Here is a 20,971-nt window from a genome sequence, read left to right on the forward strand (position 1 = left end):
ACGACCTTTGAACATCGCGTGGGAATCCTCAGTCCAGCACCAACAAAAAAAATGATACATTTCCAGCAACATCTGCCGGGGGACGACCAACCACATTAGCACCCCCTCACGCGAAGAGCAGGGCGCCTCGTACTAATATGAGAGTCGTAAAAAAATAGCGCGCAATTTCCCTTCACTTTCGGGGGTGGAATTTCGACGCTTAAGTTGTGCTGATCGGTTTAGTTATGATTTTACGAGCTGCGCTCGTCATGTAACTCGACGTCACTTTTTGACAGCAAAACCTTCAACATTTAATCAATCTGACACTTTTTCGGCACTGCATTCAGCCAATTTCGGTAGTTCACGACGTGTGAGCCTAATCGATTTGAGGTGTTTGGGCGGCGTAGCATTTTCAGCGAGCTTCCACAATGCGCGTTAGTCACATCGTGTTGGTTTTAGTTCACTTTTTATTGGAACATCCGTAACAGCGCTAACCAGATGTGGTTATATCAGAATGTGTGGAACTGATTTGCTTAATTGTTAAGTAACTCCTACTCATTAAGAAATGGCGATAAAATTACTCGAAAAATTAACGTCTGAGGAAAACTGAGATAAAAAAATAGATTATTAAAATAGATCAAAAAAGATGGCAACACTGCCAAAAGTTATGAACACTTAAAAGATCTAAAAGATAGATCTGACTGCCAGAATAACATTTTTCAAAATGTTTGATGCGTATTTGAAGAGCTTTTTTGATAAGTTTAATGTTTCACACATTTTGCAACACTGTCCTGAGATATCGTAACTTAAGTGTAATTTTTATAACTTTTTAAAGCCGATTGTCAGACATTTGGTTGAAATGTCAACCTTTTCAACATCGTTAGACAGGTATTTGAAAACCTTTTCTGAGAAATTGTTAAAAAATATGGCAACACGGTCATTTTATGGGAGCAAAACTAATAAATCGGTATTGTTTTTATTTTAATTTTTGTATTTTCGGTACGCCCAAAGAAGCCATTTTGCATTATTAGTTTGTCCATATAAATTTACCCGCTGTCCATACAAAAATGATTAATGAAAATTCGAAAATCTTTTGATGGAATTTTTGATCGATTTGGTGTCTTTGGCAAAGTTGTAGGTATGGATAAGACTGCACTGAAAAAAATGATACACGGTTAAAAATTTTTTTGGTGATTTTTAATTTCACTTTTTGTTACTAAAACATGATTTGCAAAAAAAACCGCATTTTTTTTTATTTTTCTGATATGTTTTAGCGGACATCAATTGCCAACTTTTTTTTATCGTATATCAATTTTTTTCGGTGAAGTTCTTATCCATACCTACAATTTTTCCGAAGACACCAAAGCGATCAAAAAAATCCTTCAAAAGATACAGATTTTTAAATTTTCATGTATCATTTTTGTATGGACAGCTGCCAAATTTGTACGGAAAATTATATGGACAAACTAATGGTGCAAAATGACTTCTTTGGGCATACCAAAGGCACCAAAAAAGTTTCAGCCGGATTAAAATATACAAAAATATCGAATGATCGAAATCTCAGAGAATTGCTCATGGATCAAAAGTCTATAAAACTAGAGTAAAGAATTAAGGGCTTCAATTTCTGCATAATTCGTGTTTTTAAGCTTAGCTATTCGATTGCTAGAAAAAGACCGGCCCGTGGCTTAATGGCTACGGCTCCCGCCTCATAAGCGGAAGGTTCCGGGTTCGATTCCCGACCGGTCTCCTTGAAATTATTCGACTATAATTGAACTTTGAATATGAACAAAAAACGCATGGAATCAGGTGGGGTTCGAACTCACACCTTTGGATTGGTAGTCAGATGCTCTAGCCACTCGGCCACCGAGGGGTTGACGCCACTTGAGTGAATTAATCCGTAGTGGTGAAATAATGTCACAAGGTCATTTACTATATAATACAACAATCCCTTTCCCAACGATTCCCCTACACACACTACACACCATATTCTATAAATAACTCGAAGTGGTTGGTACGGTATGTCCTCACTTCTTCTTCTTCCCCTGATGATTCCATGAAATGTGGGTTCCGTTCATAGAATCTGTCTCTTGCGGTTAATGCAACGCAGTAGGCCGGGCCGCTTTAGTGAGTGTAATACAATTCGGGGGTTCTCGAAAGTACTGCAATCATTAATAATGACAAGAAAGAACTTGAGGCGTAATCTAACCATAAGTTCTTCCCGGATGCTTTCTTCGGACTGGCTGCGCTTGTGTTCGATTAGATAGATTAGATTAGATTAGATTAGCTATTCGATTGCTAGAAATATTCTAAATTAATCAAAAAGAAAGAATTCTGGTAAAATTTGGTAAACAATGTTTCAGGTTGTTCGTAGTTATTAAGCAACTAAATAAATATCAAATTATATCTTAAAATAATTCAAATGTAAACACGATTTCTAATCCGTCCAAATCAGACGTAAGCCACAACTATTGTTAACGCAGACGCACCCATATCTGAGAAAATCCTTCACGAAAACCTCCCAAACCACTAAAACTACCCTGGAACATGACGCACATTTGTTGCGCAGCAAAAAGTGCTCCATTTTCAGCCCACAATTTACTCGTTTGACGTTTTACGCTAATCCGACCCCGAATGACCAACGACTTAGTACATCGTAACGCTTAAAATATCCCTAATAAATTCATTGCTTTGCGCTGCGCGGCTGTCGAAATTGTTAAAAGTACACCCCCGATTCAATGATGAAGAGGTTTTCCCACGCATTTTCACACCTTTCCACGCGGCGCTTTGAGTAGCTGTCGATTTTCCGAGCGAGACGTTTAAAATCTCATTAAACTTGGGCAAACTTTGACAGGGCTGGCTCATATATACTTAAATAGTAGCATCGTGTCGGATCACTTGTTGGGTTGTGCAACCCCGTCGTGGGACAAACTGGCCCAGTTTTTCGATTGTTGGGTCGGCGGTCATCGGTTGAGAGCTTACTGTGTTTGGGCGGGTTTTCCACCGCGCACAGTGGGGTAATTTTGGGCGAAATTTGGATATTTCAACGAATCATCTTTGCGGTTAACTTTGCACAGTGGGGCTGGCCAATGTTGGCAATGATGTTGTTAGATATTGACTCAGCGTTCTACATGATGCTTTCAGGCGAGTCTAGGGGCAATGGCCAGCCCTACTGCGTAAAGTTTACCGAAAATATGAGTCGTTGAACGCTGAGGATTCGATTTTAAGAAATTTTGTATTTTTTTTTAAATAAAAATTATGACCTGTCCAACTGTTTTAAACCCTCACCGCTCTTTAGGGTGTTTACCCGACTGAGAGTCCGGCGACTCATAATGAATGGACGAAAGTGGAAAAACCTTCAACGGAGGTCGCCGTCTCGAAGGCTGGCTTCTCTTTCGAGGCTAATTAGCAACCATTTTTCCCGCAACCGAGCGCGCGCTAATGGTTGCATTATATTCAAAGTGGAATCTGCCCAAAAAAAGCAGAGGCTTTCGGGTGTTGGTAATTGAAAATGTTATAATTTATTGCTACAGCGCGACTCGCATAGCTGGCAGCGCATTCCCACAACGAGCTCGGACAGTCGGAAACTGTCATCGTGTAGCGAAATTTGAGTCCACTCTGGGTACGGCACAACAATCGGTTGAATTTATGAACGAGCATTGTTCGGCTGCTGCGGGTTGTCAGGAAAAAAAAGGTTGAGCTGGAATTGCACCTGCAGCATAACTGCTCCAGATGTCTTTCACTTGTATTACCGTTTTATTTTTGTCTGGTTGAGCACGATGTTCCGACTTGTAAAATTCAAATTAAATTAGCTGGTCTCGTTAGCATCGTGGCTTTCAGAAGAAAGCCGCGCGACTTTCTACCAGTTGGATTCTGGTTTATTGTTTGCGAAATTGGCAGAAATAAAGCGGTGAATTTATGATTCTTTGGGGAAATTAAGATTAAGCGCCTGATAGCAATCTAGACATTAGTTATTCGGGTGGAAATTTTCGCCAATTTAAATTTACAGTTATTCAAATTATAAATGAAGTAAAAGTAGATTATTTGGATGGTTCCGACCAACGCACGCTTACACAAATTTAGCGCGCAAAATGACATATCACGCCTTGTCACCAATACATCTTTACTTTTGGCGCGTCGTGCTGAGCAAAATGTTAAGGGTACACATCACCCAAAGAAATTTTTCTCTTTTTCTTCCAAAATTTGAGAAATATTTCAAAAATAGTTTAACCTGCCCTGAGACATATTGCTCCATTGCAATTAAAAATCCAAATTCCAAAGCAAACTTAATCTTCATTAAAAATCCTAAAACCAAAAAAAAAGGTTTCCATTGGGGCATTAAATTAAGTAGCCACCACCATCATCTGGGAACGAACCATCAGCCCAACGCCATCTTCTGCCAGTTTGAAGGTGCCTATTTAATTGGATTAAGTCCATCACTCAAAGTCGCACAGCAGCAGCAGCAGTAGTGTCACTTCCAAGGCGGTTTGTTTACATTTCGTTTGTTTTGATTTCGCACGCGCCGCGTCGTCTGCGATAAGTTAATGGCTGATGTCACGCAAGAATTAATCTTGGTTTTTTGTGGACATGACGATTTTTTTTAGGAAAGTTGTACTTGGTTGAAACAATGCACCACTGAATGAGTTACGATTTATTTAGGTTTTTGTGCTTTATCCGAATTGTGGGTGGAACTTTAATGTGTCCATTATATGGAAAATTGGAGCTAAATGTGCGTGATTCTGCACAGTTTAGCGGAGAGGTGTTAACGCACTTATCACTAAATAAAACTGGAGCGAGCGATATGGTTTTAGAACCGGATTGCATATATCTTGAAAATATTTTTTTTTATGTGGCATTGTTTTGGATTTTTTAATTTCCACCGATATCTCAATTATTTTTTTGGTATTTAAAGTTTTAGCTTTTTTAAGTTAATTAAATCTAGTTCTCTACAATAATTATCCTTTTTAAACATCTATAATTAAATACCTTGATGATCTTGTAAGATACCTTTCCTCAGCAATTACTTTATTACCGATTAGTCACACACGTTGTGCTCTCATTACGAGCATCGCACACCGCTCAATTTCCCCGGTGAGCTTTAAATTTGGTTATAAAATTATCCACAACCCCTTTCACTCTGGCAACACTGCCAAAAACTCACTCTCAGTTCTCCCCGCTCAAATTATCCAACTCCTCAGCAGTGCTTTCCAGCTGCAATTGCAATTCTCCAATTCTCACTCTCTCCTTCTCTCTGGGTCTGTGCAATTGCACCATGCTTTCCATGTTTTGATCCATTCCTTCGCGGCTCAAAACTTCCGCTGCTCAATTTGAATGCTGTTGTTGTTATGCTTGAGCATCACACCGTGGGATAAAGCCTCCTCTTCTGCTCTTCTGGAGAGACCCACTGAAGACTTCGTCTGACTCAGCGGTGGCTCCACTGGTTTGGCGGCGTCAGTCTTGGCGCACCAACCCAAGCCGGCGGTCGCGGTTTTGAGCAGTCGCGGTTTTTTTGTTTTTGTTGTTGTTTCAGTTTGTTTTGTTTACGCGATTAATTGATGTTGGATATCTTGATGGAAATTGCTTGGAATATGAATGGAGTTGCAGCTGCTGGAGTGATAATTTGATCTTATCATAATTCAGTGTTTATTTTGAACGATCGATGACAACACTTTTTAGCAAACTTAAATATTGATCGTACATTAAAATTTAAATTTGCTTCAAAATGTTGATCAACGTTCAAAATACTTATGCTGAAATAACAAAAAATATACAGTGAATATTTAGCTTAAAATGATCCTTAAAACTTTTGTGTAATGGATTATATTATGGACTGTTGAAAAAACAAGTGAAAAATATGTGAACTTATGAGAAGAGAGTGCCACCAGGGTACAAACAAATTCTTTGAAGTTTTATTTGTGTTTGTAACCAATTAATGCAAAATGAGTGAAGGATTATTCGAACATTCTAACATGGTTGAAGCCAAGTTTGTTCAATCGATTAGCAACATGGAATATTTTATAACCAGTTGAGTATTATTTTCTTCGTTACTCTAAACTAACATCTAACGTAAGATTAGTTACATTAATTTGACATCATTTTAAGCTACTTTAACATTTATCTAACTCTTTAAATAATGTTATTTTCAAAATCCCTTTAATTGCTAACAAAATTATCCACTTTTTTAACTTATTATTAACAGAAAACTGAAGCAATTAAACATTTACAAGACAAGCTTTTTACTAAACAATAATTAAATTTAAATAGCCCGGTAAAGGGTGATTGCTTTTGTAGCATAGATTTATATATTGTGCATGAGAAACCAGAAGTTAACAAATATTTTTCAAAATATAATTCTGCGTAAATCGGCTCAAAAATGTCGATCGACATTTTTAAGCAATTCAATTTACAAAACTTTTAACTTTTTATTTTATTGAAAAAGTAAAAATCCTTTAATATATTTTGTTATTGAGTAGTTCTCCACGTTTTCAAAAAATCAACTTTTTGTATTTTATGATCTGGATTGAACTTTGTCCATGCATTTCCTATTTCAAAAAGCCATTTTGCATCATTAGTTTTTACATTCAAGGTTCCATACCATTTTGCGGACTGTGTGTGTATTTTGACAACGGATTTCGCTGATCGATTTGGAGTCTTCGGCAAAGTTGTAGGTTATGATTATAGCCGTAACAAGGACTTTAAAAAAAACCGATTTTTTTTTTTTGACTTTTTACCACTACAGATTAAATTCCCAAAATGGTGCAAAATCTGATACCAAAGACATGATTTATTAAAAATAAAATTATTTTTTGGAGAAAAAAAAATTAAAAAAAAATCCAAATTATTGTCAAACAAATTTTAAAAATAAGATGCAAAATTAATCGAGATGCAAACCAATAAAAAATTATTTTTTTTTATATGGTGCGCCGTTTTCAAGTTATAGTCATTTTAAGGTGAACTTTTTTGTAAAATGTTCAGTTTTTTGCCATTTAAAAAAAAACTTAAATAAAGTGTCATCTAACTAGCTTCCATTGTTCTAATCGCGATATATCGGAAACAATTGATTTGGTTTTCTATGTTAAAAAAATAAACTTCTGAGATTTTTTCTGTTCTTCTCTAAATCATTAATTTTTGAAATTAAAATATCCAGCCCAATACTTGAAACAGAGGCGACTCGTCCACCTGTTCAACCTGTTCATTGAACAGGTAGCCGATTTCAAGCGGATATTTTTTTTATTTAAGTACCGCGGTGCTTTTTCAACCAGCAACATACAATTACAATTTTTGTTTGAATATACGTTAACAAAATCGACGCCCTATGTTCAGCAGCGCTGCATGCACCAAAAAAGCATTGGCCCGCCACCCTTTACTCTTTACCTCTCTTTACAACCCACCAATACTAAAGCGAGCAGGCCTGGCGGGCCACGCGCAAATGCTCGTCGCGTTCACACCGACCCTCTGAACGTCGGGGAAAAAATCTCCATACGGAAAAAATTCAACACATGTAAAGAGCTTCCTATTCATACGCAGCGGCATTATCGATGTGTTGGTAAATCTGGTTCAATCTGAGAGCGTGAACTGACAGCATTTTTGGGAGAGAGCGAAATGCCACCCCCAGGCCCCAGCTGACTTAGCTCGCTCAGCTCTGCAGGGAGCTGCTTGCAAAAGGTAAACAAGCCAGCGCGTTGACAGCACGTTGAGAGCATGAATAAATGAGAGAGCGCGAGAGCACCACAGATATTGCTCTATATTTGGCGCACTTTTAGGCATCAGGCTGTTTTGCGCAGACTGGTGATGGCTTGTTTTAAAACTGGAATGTTCAACTGCGCGCGTTGAACCTCTTCGATCTTCTTGGTTACTAGTGGATTCTTGCTCTACTGGAAAGTGATGTATTGTTAAGTTTAGATAGTGTAATTGATAGATTGAATTGAAACAATTGAAACAAAAAAGTACTGTGTTTTTTTCCAGACTCGGGACACATGAGAAGAATTATGACAGTAGATTCAACCATGATCGTTATTTTATTTTCAGGATGGTTGTATTTAAAGCGGATGCAGTCCTAAAAAGTTTAAGATTTGATGCCATTAAATGCTCCAAAAACGACTGTGTTTATTCAGACTGTTGGTCCGGTTCACTCTAGTTGAATATATTATTATCATATATTGTAGCATGAATTTGTTCTGAAAACTTTTTTTTTGCAATTCCGTCGTGAAACTACTTACTTTTCCTGTCATTCTTGAACGATGAAATAGCCTACTTTTCTGTACCAATAATAACAGAATCGAATAGCAACACTTTTCAAAATAAATGCTGAAAAGTTCTACTTTTCAGCACTGAAATGGGTGCTGAAAAAATGAACTTTTCAGCACTTGTTTCGAAAAGTAACACTTTTCAACATTTTTTTGATTTAAACGATTTATTGACAAAATACATGAAAATTTGACTTAAAATTTCACTCAATGAGTGTTTTTCGGAATTGCAAAAAATGTTGTATGGAACTCGTTGCAAAACTTGATTTTTTCAGCACTCTTCGTATTTATCCAACTCGGTGAACCTTGTTGGATAAATGTACGACTCGTGCTGAAAAAATCCTCTTTTTGCAACTTGTTGCATAAACTACTATTTCACTGATGCTAAAAACAAATATTTTCATTATCTCGGATTCATGTCAATATAGTTTTGTTTTTAACAATCAGAAGCCCTTCTTTTTATTCAGAAATTGAATTCCAAAACCATGAGGACATAACAGTGAGTAAATTCAATTCTCTAAAAAAATTGACAAAGGATCAAAAGCGATACGACATGGTTCTAAAAAGTATAAAGTAAAATGTCAATTTAATTTTTAAATAGTAACCAAGTTAGCTCAATATTAGTTGGGCCTAAAAAAGCCCAATAAACAGTTTTCCTTTGTGAAGGATGTGGTATTTTTTCTGAACATCCTGATGAATAGTTTTGAAATTTAGTACAATATTCAATAACTTCCCTTGAATTTCGATAAGGATGGCAGAGCGATTGCTCTATTTTTCCACATTCGCCACACTAATGATTAAGTCTTAAAAATACATTTTAACGAGATAAAAAAGTTGTAATCATACGTGTATTAATTATTTGCATAAACAGAAAATTATAAAAGTATAAAAATAATAAAACGTAAAAATAAAAGCCATTGGAAAGAAAAAAAGCTTCAAAAACATTTTTTTACATTAAAATTCCAAAATTTACTACGATCTATAATCAATATTTATTAAAAACAACATTGTTACCGGGTCGACTTCAAGCACGAAGTCAAATCATCCAAAAGAGTTGAACCAGCCTCCGGCTTAAAAAATTCTATAATAAAGAATAAAAAAAAATTAACATTGAACAGGTACTACATTCGGGCACGAGTCGCCTCTGACTTGAAAATATCCAAAATAAGTGGTTTAAGCACTTTCAAAAGGTTACTCTTGATTCCAAAAAGTCAATTATTTTATTTGAAAAGAAACTCAGGAAACAGCAATAAACAATCAAATTGTTGATCCAAAGTAAAACAAAAATAGGGAATTTTCTCAGCTTTTCAAAAAAATGTTTTTGCAGGGTATCATGAAGTATTTTTAAATTGCATAAAAAAAGCTGAACATTTTCCGAAAAAAATCATCTAATGCCTTATTACTTGAAAACGGTGCGCTTCATAAAAAAAATGTTCAAGTCAGTTTTGGTTGCAAATTTGATTTTGCATATAAAATACAAGCCTTACCAAGCCCCCTTATGTAAAATTTAATTTCTGTGTGATAGTTTGATAAAAAAAATTATTCAAAAAAAATAATTGATGGTTTGTATGTCAAAGTCCTTTTTCGAATAAAAGCACAGATTTAAAGAAAAAAATTGTTTTGGCAAATTTCAAAAAGTATTAAAAGTATTTGACATTAAAAAAAACAAAACAAAAATCGTTCATTTATCTCATTGAAGTTTTTGGGAGCCCACACCTAAATTAAAAGTGTATTTTTACTCACCTTTACTTGATTATGTTTTTATATAAAAATAATATTAAAATTTGTTGTATAAATATTTGAAACAATACTTTCAAACAAATCAACCATTTTCAACTCACCCAAATTTGTTTACGCAAACCCCTTTTCATTCACACTATCACCGCGCCGGGACCAATTTCACAATTCATACCCAACCGTCAATATTATCTGATCTCTGCGGCTGCTGCTCGCAAACGGTTATTTTCTATATCAAATTATTCCCCCCCTTGCTTACGAAATAATTATTCACCTGATTTTGCCAGCTTTTCGTGGCATACCTTAACACTGCTGTTCAGCTGCTCAATGTATCATTGTTTACATCAATTTCCCTTCAAATTTTGATAATCTTCGCACGGCGAAACAACCCTCGCATGTAACCCCATAACCATCCAAAGTGGCGGTTGTGGGGTTTTGAGAGCGCATTGCAATTAATTTGACTTTCTTTCTCGTTTGGTATAAGATTTGATTTGAGTGTCACCCCCTTTATCAAATGTTTTTTTTTTATTCTTTATTTTGATTTATTTTCTCTTTTTTTAAGTTTAATGCACACTTTAGAGTTAATACAAATAGACGTAATTCTACGATTTCAAAGTTCAATGATCAAATTCTGTAAAACGCAGCAAAAAAAATCTCAAGGAAGCATGTAAACTTTTAAGTTCGTGGGAAAATTACGTCCATTTGTCCGATGGCGTCATTTACGACCGCACTTTGCAGAAATCTCAACCGTTCAAAACGTCTCAATTTAAGTCCATTGAAGTGCTCTTTAGACGATCAATTAAGTGGGGGAAGGCACCTGAAAATGCTCTACTTTGTGCAAACACAACCCTCAACAGGTGCGAAAATGTGCGGCGGCCCGCGTAGATCGTGAACAATTATCCGGATCGGCTTCAGGTCATAACTAGAGGGGCTTGTTGGCGCGATCTCGCGGACTTTTTTGTATGCAAATTATTTGCGCGCGCGAAGAAATGATGAAATCAGTGGAACTGGCGCGGAAATTACACGACTCGGTATGATAGAAACTGCCGACAACCACCGACTACTACTGCTTCGAAAGTGCCTTCGATAACGCAAGTTACGCACAACAATCGCTCTGCCTTTGCGGGGAGATCATGAGTGATACCGTCTCGCCCTCGACGGGGCCAGAAGCGAATCGATCTCCGTCCTCCGACTACGAGGTGTTTGATTTTGAGGACTTTGACGGGGATTATCCGTACCAGAGGATCCCGCAGAACGGAAGCTTCCAGGACGAGGAGGACGATGAAGAGGAGGACGGAATTGGAACCCCGCTGAATCTGGAACTAGCTCAACTACTTAATCAAGGAATTGTGTCCAAAGCGAAAGCCAACTTTGGAATTTCGAAGAATATTGAAACCTTAGAAAAAAGTACCGTAGAGCTATCGGAATCGACCAGTAGTCCGAAGCGAAAACCTAAGGAATCGCCGAGTACTTCGTCCTCGTACAAGCGCGATCCGGATCTGTACCTTAGACGTAACGATGACGACGACAGTTCCGGCAACGAAGGGGAAGTTGACTTCGTCAACGTCCCTAGACGGGACGAAGCGGTCTTCGAGAACGGTTCCACCGAGCAGTCCCCCCTGTTCGCCAACGGACCATTCCGGTACACCGAACCGACCACATCGTTCCACTCGGCGTTCGGCTACGACAACGAGCAGATGATGTTCGAAGGTATTTCGTAGAAGAGTTTGCTCTGTAGATGTGCGCGCGTGCTTCAACCTTTACTTTTTTCCGTTGCAAGAGCTTCTTTCCGTAGATTTTTATTAGTTTCGACCCCTCATCAGCCCAACCCCGTTGGGGTGGACCTCAACATATCCGACCCCGAAACGCCCCCCCTGACAAGCTTTCCAACTGCGGGGTCATCCAGCTGGGATCAAGCTTGGCGGTCAATGCTCAAGCGAAAAACCCCATTTCCTCCAGCGAAATTGATTATTTCAAGTCGTCGGAATGCAACGGAAAGCTCCACCTTCTCTGTGGCTGTGAGAAGCCTTAAACCCCGGTTCGAACGGTACTACCTCTCCAACTCTATGCAAAAAGATGTAGGTTACAGCGCCAGGTTTGACGTGACACTTCAATTGAAACCTTATCGATTGGCCAAGGCGAGAGCGTCCGGGGCCTGAAACATGATAAATTGTCCGTTTATTTATGTTTTTCCTCGGCTGCAGCAGCGTGTTGGCTGCAGAGATGGTCGAGGATCGTCTTCGTAGAGTCAGTATTGTACCGCTATCGAGCAGACGGTCTTGTGGAAGAAACGGGGAAGGGGGAGTTGTTGATGTGTATATCAATCAATTTTCCATGATCGATCGTAAATGGTCATGGTTTTTCTTGGATGGCACACAGATGGATTTCCAGTTTCTTTTTTTTACTAGCTGGAAAATAGGTTTATTGCCTTCGGGGTGGTTTGAAAGGTGATTGAAGGAAGACATTGAACTTGAAGAGTTTGTGCAGGAATTTGTTGAAAATTAGGTGTTTTTTTTCAAAACTATTTTGTCTTTGATATTCTCCGTTTTTTAATTTCAAAAGTGTTGCCAATTCTGATTCAATTTGCGGTATAATGACATGTTCAAAATATTTATTTTACCGAACACACGAAATTGATTATGATGTCTAATGAATCTTTGAAGGCATATTACTCAAATTCTCAAATAATGCTTATAAACGGACCTAACTCCATTATAACAAGGCGTCGTAAGAGAAAAAAAAATATATCGTTTGATTTGAAAAAAAATATAGCTTAAACATTTTTAACATTTTGTTAAAAAGTGTTCAAATTCAAACTTTAAGGAAATTTTTATTTAAAGAAATATACAAAACTTTAAAATTAACTAAAAAAGGAGAAATAAGAAGACATTTTCTGATCCAAATTGCTAGATGGTGCTAAGTCTTGTTCATGAGATATGATTTTTTGAAAAAAATAGAGGTTTTTTAATGGAGAATATCAAAAATCTGAACAAAAAAATTACCATAAATATTTTACGATTTTCGATAAAAGTTTTATACCATTTTCAAGTTAAAGCTTCTACATTTTTTTAATTTTTAGGTTTTTTGAGTTTAAAAAATAATTCTTGAAATAATAGTATCTCCGAAAAAAATATTTTTGAAAAGATTAGAAAATGTATAAGTCCGTTCTCAACTGGCGATACATAAGTATTGAAACTTTTGCGAAATTTTCTGATCTCTTCAATAAAAATCTAAAAATAAAAGCATATTTTTTGAAAAGGTCTAAAACTAGATTATTTTCCTTATCGTTATTAGGGGTGACATTGAGTGTGGGGGTGAGATGACCCAATCTCAAGACCCAAGACTCAATTTCACCCCTGATGACGGTATTTCATATTTTAGACCGAAATATTTTTTTTTGCGAATTTTTGTTAGGCCTCATGAGGCTCTACCTCAGAAACTAATTGCTCGATTTTCAAGTTTCTAGAGAGAATTATAGAGCTATAAAGAATTTTCTAAGCTTCTCAATAATGTTATTTTAAGAGATGATTTTCTTTCAAAAAAATATTGTTTCAACTCAAAAAACCAAAAAACAAAAATGTATGCCTTAAAAAAATAGTAATTTTGTTTTTCGATTGTAAATTTAATATTCGTTTAAAAAATATTTTAAGGTAATTTTTTTGTCCACATTTTCGTGAATTCATATGTCCTAATTCGAACCTAATTCAGAACCAGAACAGATGGATTACTTTTTTTTATTGCTGTGTGGGTGTAAAATGTAATTTTACACGCAAAAATATGTAGCCCATCAGTATGGAAAACCTACTTGATCGAAATGTCAAGCCTAGTTTGGATAGCCGTGCGGGCTAGGGCGCAGTCCTCTCCGTAAGTGCTGGGTTTATTCCCGTAAATCTGAATGTTTTTGGTTAGCAACAAAGTTCTGCATTCAGTGTGTAATATTACATGGCTTTTCTCACAAAGTTAATGTACATGATTTGCATGTAATTTTACCATAGGATTTATTGCAGTGCAATTTCATACTGCAAATTGCCCTTGACGTCCATGAGAACCTCAAAATTACTTTCCAACCGGAAACCCCCTAATGTGAGACTTCCTCCGCCAGAGTTCACTTCAGAATCCGCAACAAAAACGAGCGACCCTCAGTGCGATTCGCCACACCAAAATGACTTTTCCACGTGAGCCAATTTTCGCACCCTTGCATGAGTGCAAGTGCCCAAAGGGTAACCTTTTCTTCCCGTGGTCAAGACCCCACGTAATTCGATCGACGACCACCAACCAACCGCAATCGGTCAGCAGGGGAGGGCGCAGGTCAGATCGCATGGGGTCCAAGTCACGTTCGGGGAAAGAAAGCGATCTTGGCCACGCAAATAAGTATGAGGGTTTTTAAGTTTAGTAGTAAAAACGTGATCTTGATCGAATCGCTGGCGTGGAAAGCAATCAGCTGGGGCCTGTCAAAAGCGGCGACAGCCTAATGGAACTGCAAGAAATTAATCGAAGCGAACGTCGATGAATTCTGCAAAACATAAATCCCGCTAAATTCCTGAACTTGGTTTGCGGGACTCCCGTCCACTTGTTCAACCCTCGATTGCATAACATTGCTCGTAAAAAGTCAAACAAGTTCCAGTACACCACCCTTCGGGAAGGATTGAATCGCCCAGCCATGTAGGTGTGCCGCTGTAGGGCCGCAGCATCGAATAAAAACTGGAGCCCCCTTTTTCCGCGAACCAAGTCTCGGGTTCCGTTCCGTGGGAACACCGGGCCAAGCCAGACTCAGACCCGGAGCGAAAGTAAAAGTAGTAAATTCTGCGGTGATATTTGGTTCGTGCGATTCAATCAGAAGGAACCCATGCAACCTGCGCGCCAAAGCCAAAGCCACTTTGCCAAGGTTTACGGATACTTTACGGTACAACAGCAATTTCATAACGAGCGAGATTGAATCTTCGTCGCGGCGCCGCCGCTCCGCAATCTGCGCGTTAAGGTTGATTTACGAGTGCATCTTTATTTTTGCGCTGTGTGCGAAAGTTAAGTGCCTTCTGACTTGTGAAGGGATTCTGTGGGACAAGCTTATGGAATTGAAAGGGAATCTCATCGAGACCTCGCCGTTGATTGGTTTTGGACAATCTTGTACCTGTAATCAAAAATTCGTTCAGTTAACATTTTTACTGGTTTGATGAATCTGATATCGAAACAACTTCAAAGCCCTTTTTGCTACTAATGAGCAACTGTACCGCTTTGTAACTCATGTAGACCGGAATACAATAAAACGCTGGGAAAGTTCTTAAACTGAGGAAATTTAAAAGACTCCGCAATGAAACAGAACAAGATGAAAAACAAAACAAAGTAATTAGGTTGAACACTGGCCGACACCGCCAACGAGCTTGAACCAACCAAGTTCTGAGAACTAATTGAATGACTAGGAGAAAAATGGTAGCGATTCGGAAAAGGAAAAATAATTAGATGAAATGCAGCTCGGAATCAGATGCAGCGCACTTCGGAAGCTGTTTTTATTCTTTTTTTTTATGAGCATGAACTTGATAATTAAAAAGATTTGCTTGAAGATGAACAATTTGGGTTCTTCACAGTCGAGATGCCCTTCTCTCGCCAGTTAGATAACCCAAATCGATCGATTTTTCAATTGTCGATTTCCTAACGACATTTTCGGCTTGTATAATTGCTAAAATTGTATCCATTTCCAACCCTTCTAGAGTGATGTAACACTGCGATCGTTTTGCCTCGTGCAGGAAATTTAAACTGATTTGGCCCCAAAAACGACTCTCTTGTAGCAGTGCGCTCGGAGAGAAAGATAATCGTCGAGGAAACCTTATAATATAATGGCAGCGCATCCATTTGAAGCTTAACAGTGTTTATCCTGGCACTTGGCCCTACGGCAGTGTGTTGAAAATAGAGGGAAAAGGGAGCTGCATTTTGTGTAAAAATCGATAATTGATAACTTGTTTGAATTTGAAATTGACCCAATTTTGGTCGGAAATAAAAAAATAAAATAAATAAAACGTTCAAATTTATTTGTTCTTCAACATTCTTCTTCATTTTGTTCACTCATACAAGTCTTCATACAGTTTTGGCAGCTGTCAATGATACGTAAATATTCGAAAATCTGTTTCTTTTGAAGGAATTTTCTTATCGATTTAGTGTCTTTGGCAAAGTAGGTATTGATGAGGACTCAATTTGTTAACCCTCTACTGGCCAAATTTTTTTTCAATTTTTTTTTTATTTTTCCCGTTTCAGGAAGTCATTTTGAGCAATTTTTGTTCTACGAAAACTTTATTTCTCTTTTTTTATATTTTTCTTGTTTCACATTTAGTATTTTAATTTGCATTAATCTTGTTTATTTTATGTTTGTTTCTGATATTAGTTGGCTTACTCTACGACCTCCTATCATTACCTTTTGCCTAACTAGTTTTTTTCATGTTTTTACAGTCATTTTTGAAATTTTTTGCTTGTTTTTCACATTCTCTGCTATAGAACAATACCATTATTATTTAAATTGTATAAAATGCTTAGAGGCATAGTCTGGTACAATAAAAAAATACTGCATACTTATTTTCACATAATTTATAGGAAATGTTAGTAAGAAACACAGCCAAAGTTGACCCCAGAAAATGAGACATTTACAAAAACATTGGAAAAGTCACATAAAACAATGCCCGATGCTTTTTTTAAAGATCATAATTTGGTTGAAAATTGATTTTTGACGAATTTTTGGATCGAATCCCGCCAATAGGCAGGGTTGAGTTGTAAAGGGTTAATTAATTTAATTTTTTTTTTCAAAAATATTTTTTCCCTTTTTTTTTTTTTTTTTTTTTTTTTTTTTTTTTTTTTTTTTTTTTTTTATTTTTTTTTTTTTTTTTTTTTTACTTTTTGATCAGTAGTGCGGTGCCTGTGTGGACGCGCAGTCCTGTTTTTTCGTGTTATTTTCCGTCTCTTTTGTGTCGCTGTTCGAGTGCATGGGGTGATTGGCTATTATAATTAAATAATGGCATCAGTAGTGCGGTGCCTGTGTGGACGCGCAGTCCTGTTTTTTTTTTTTCGTGTTATTTTCCGTCTCTTTTGTGTCGCTGTTCGAGTGCATTGGGTGATTGGCTATTATAATTTAATAATGGCATCAGTAATGCGGTGCCTGTGTGGACGCGCAGTCCTGTTTTTTTTTTTCGTGTTATTTTCCGTCTCTTTTGTGTCGCTGTTCGAGTGCATGGGGTGATTGGCTATTATAATTAAATAATGGCATCAGTAGTGTGGTGCTTTTCGGGACGCGCAGTTCTGTTTTTTTACCTTCTTTTTTTTTTCATTGTTTTTTTCCACTCGCGTTCGTTGGCCGATGAGTTTTTTTGTGTTGTTCTCTATTTATAGTTTTCTATAAAAACGTACCTATTTTTTTTTGAGACTAGCAAGTCGTATTGCTGGATTAAGACCTTTCTATATCATTTCAATAATCATTTCAATAAATGAAGCCCTTCCTACATCACCGTTGATCGGAAGGCACGCCGACGGAGAATTTCTGGAGAATCGCGGTCGAATTAATACTATATTTAAATCCCTAGATAGCTATCTTTCCGCAGCCGGCTGCCTAAGATTTTTAAAATTTCAACCGATAAACAAATTGCTTATGGTCGCATCACCTACCACAGTGAATCCTGACCTCATACCCATCTTACTAACCCCTCAAAACTCATGTGATACTTTGTCGGAGACGCAGTCGATTTGGCGGTCCCATCACTCAAGTATCGGACTAACATTCCCATCCACTTCCCCGTGTCTTACCTCTGGTCGTGGCCGGCGTCGGTATTGATCAGCATGATAGGGACCTTTGAAAATTGCGAAGGGGTGATGATTGGTTCCTACTTTTCATCTGTGGTCCACGGAGCAATGTTTGGGGGTCCTGGTCAATAACGAAGTAGCAGCTACGGGTAGACACCAATGCTATGCTATGCTATATCCCTATTTTTTACTTTTTGTAATTTTTTAATATGTTTTGTAATTTTTCTCCCCGCAATTATGAGCCATAAAAAAACACGGACAAAAATTTTGACACAAGGTTTTTTGAAAAAAATAGAAATCTATCCCAAATATTTTTTTAGACTACAGTTATTAATGTGAGTTTGCAATTGCACTTTACAGAAATTTTTATCAAGTGCTACGTTTTCGAGATATGGCCACTTAAAACATGATTTTTTTGAATATTGAAAAATATTTTTTTCGAACAGTTCAGAAAATCTGGTTTAAGAATCATTCAATATTACGCCCATTTGAAATGTTAGTCTTGATTCCAAAATTTTTTAAAATATTTTGACAAAAGATCAAAAAAGTCAATAATATCTGAAATATTAAATTTTCAGCATTATTTAACTACAAATATTTACTTAAAATTAAAATTAAGGTGGTAATATCTCGAAAACGGTGCACTTAATCCAAATTTCTGTAAAGTACTTTATGATTGCAAATTTGATTTTCTCCCAAAAAAAAATGGATTAAATTTCTTTGTTTTTACAAAAAACATTATAAATCAGAACTCTGCGGCAATAATTATAACTTTGCCGAAGACGCCAAATCGATAGTAAATTTCCTTCAGAACATACAGATTTCGAAAATTAACGTACCATTTTTTATGGAAAGCTGAAAAATTGTATGTAGACTTGTATGGGTTCAGTGACACGGGAAGGCTTGGTCATAGGGAAGGCCCCCAAAAAGTTTGAACCAAATAAAAAATGCAAATAAAATCAATTTCCGGAATTTCAGGAGATTTTTTGTTTTTTTAGTTTCTTTATTTTCTTTATTTTCTTTAGTTTCTTTTTTTTTCTTTAGTTTCTTTAGTTTCTTTAGTTTCTTTAGTTTCTTTAGTTTCTTTAGTTTCTTTAGTTTCTTTAGTTTCTTTAGTTTCTTTAGTTTCTTTAGTTTCTTTAGTTTCTTTAGTTTCTTTAGTTTCTTTAGTTTCTTTAGTTTCTTTAGTTTCTTTAGTTTCTTTATTTTCTTTAGTTTCTTTAGTTTCTTTAGTTTCTTTAGTTTCTTTAGTTTCTTTAGTTTCTTTAGTTTCTTTAGTTTCTTTAATTTCTTTAGTTTCTTTAGTTTCTTTAGTTTCTTTAGTTTCTTTAGTTTCTTTAGTTTCTTTAGTTTCTTTAGTTTCTTTAGTTTCTTTAGTTTCTTTAGTTTCTTTAGTTTCTTTAGTTTCTTTAGTTTCTTTAGTTTCTTTAGTTTCTTTAGTTTCTTTAGTTTCTTTAGTTTCTTTAGTTTCTTTAGTTTCTTTAGTTTCTTTAGTTTCGACATAAACTTCATTCACAAACTAAATTACCACTCAATTACGTAATTTTCGGAGAAAATTTCACACATTTTCGAGACAATAACACGAGTAGTTTCCCCCCGCACCAATTTGCAAACAAATCGTGCAAACTCACCGCGGGATTCAGCGGATTGCCTCATAAATAACCACCACTGAGAGAGCACCACAAAACACACAATAATAGAGTTGTTAACCGCGGCGGGGAAGCTGGAGAAATTCTACTAGACCAGCGGTTGAGCTCGCTCGAAGAATGTTAATCAGACGGCTGACCATTTTCAACACCGCAGCAGGAGAGGTTAACCATAGGCCTGAAGCAGCCGCTGTTGGTTCGGAATCGATTGTATTCCGTGTGCCCAAATCTGCCGGGAAGCCTGAGGGCTGGGAAATTTCGCCTTTTCGCTAATCACTACGGAAAATGCCACACAGTTTGGGCTTTGGAAAGTTTCGAAATTTCTCCACTTTGGAGAGCACTTGGTTGGTGCAATTGCGGGTAACCCTTGACAATCCAGCTGAAACCATTTTCTTTCCATAGACTAGTTATGGGGTTTCGAAAATCACGATCCAATGACCAAGTCGGGTAGATTTCCGCGATCAGTTACGCGGGCGCTGACAAATTCCGATGACTTTTGGCCTCCTGGACAGGTCGTTGTCGCGGTGACGGAACGTGATCCCAAGAGGGTAACGAAAATAATGACCCCACAACACTGGTCGTCGTGAACAATTTGTCACGTCGCGTGTCGTCGCGCGGTTCGTTGAAGTTGTCACGGGCCTGTCCCAACCTGGTCTGGTACACTAAGTACGGTATTTAGTTTCAAACTTGAGTGGAAAAAAGGTTTCGCTTTCCGCGTTGTGCGCGATTCCAAGAGTTACCACCCCTCGGTGATCGTGGTTTATGATTTGTCACAGCCACTAGCCATGTGACCGAAGCGGATAATCGTCGTCGACGTGAGTGCAACAGACGGCGTAAACACTGTGATTAAGTGCGTGCTAATTGAAGCTGACTTGGCATGTCGATGAGCGTCGTGTGCCTTATGAGCTCTACAAACGTGTTTTTAAACTTTAGAAGACACGACACGCTAACAGGTTGTCGACGATGTTCGCGCGTTAAACGGTCGAGGTTGGAATGATCATGTTGAGCATGTGCGAAATGCAGTCAGATATGTACGTACTACAGCATAACGGGGTCTTCGTTGATGGCAGGGCATGAGGTTGGCAAACGTTGGCACCAAAGCGTTGAACAACTTAATTGATTAATGTCAATTATTGACGCTTGAATCATGTTGGCTTTCGATGTTCGTTGGTTTTCATTTTTTTATCCTTTTTTCATATTTTGAATTACTAAAGTTTATGCTATTTTAGAACAATCTATTTTTTTACGTTTTCTTAACATAAAATAAGATAGATGTTTAGCACAAAATACTATTATCAAAGAATATCAAAATATCAGGTTCATCAAAATATTGTTTTTTTTCCAGAATTTGTGACTATTTTTGATCTGTAGTCCTAAAATTTGTAAAAAGCAAAAAAGTGCTTTAAAACGAGTGTGCAAAATTAAACGTTGAATTAATGAAATCTAAATAATTTGCATTCTATTATACAAATTTTTTCAATGAGAATTTAAATTTTTAGCAATAATTATTTTTCGTCCCTCATTTACCGGGGAAATTGTTAAGGATTTTTTTTTAATGAAATTTTAAATTGCCCAACCAGTTTTTACTAA

At 37.0% G+C, this 20,971-nt stretch overlaps 1 protein-coding gene across 6 annotated transcripts in view; it reads left to right on the plus strand.

Annotated features, from left to right (window-relative positions):
- Nucleotides 1-20,971, plus strand: part of LOC120423474 (trafficking kinesin-binding protein milt) — a 150,225-nt gene that overhangs the window by 98,535 nt on the left and 30,719 nt on the right. Inside the window, exon 1 of one of the 6 annotated variants that reach the window (XM_039587306.2) lies at nt 10,900-11,669. The exons of the other annotated variants lie outside the window; for them this stretch is intronic. Coding sequence (XP_039443240.1) covers nt 11,093-11,669 — 577 coding nt within the window. The 5' untranslated portion in view covers nt 10,900-11,092. Of the gene's footprint in view, nt 1-10,899; nt 11,670-20,971 lie in introns of those variants that run through there. 6 annotated transcript variants of the gene reach the window in all.

Source organism: Culex pipiens, chromosome 2 (genome assembly GCF_016801865.2).
Source record: "Culex pipiens pallens isolate TS chromosome 2, TS_CPP_V2, whole genome shotgun sequence".
Classification (NCBI taxonomy): Eukaryota; Metazoa; Arthropoda; class Insecta; order Diptera; family Culicidae; genus Culex; species Culex pipiens.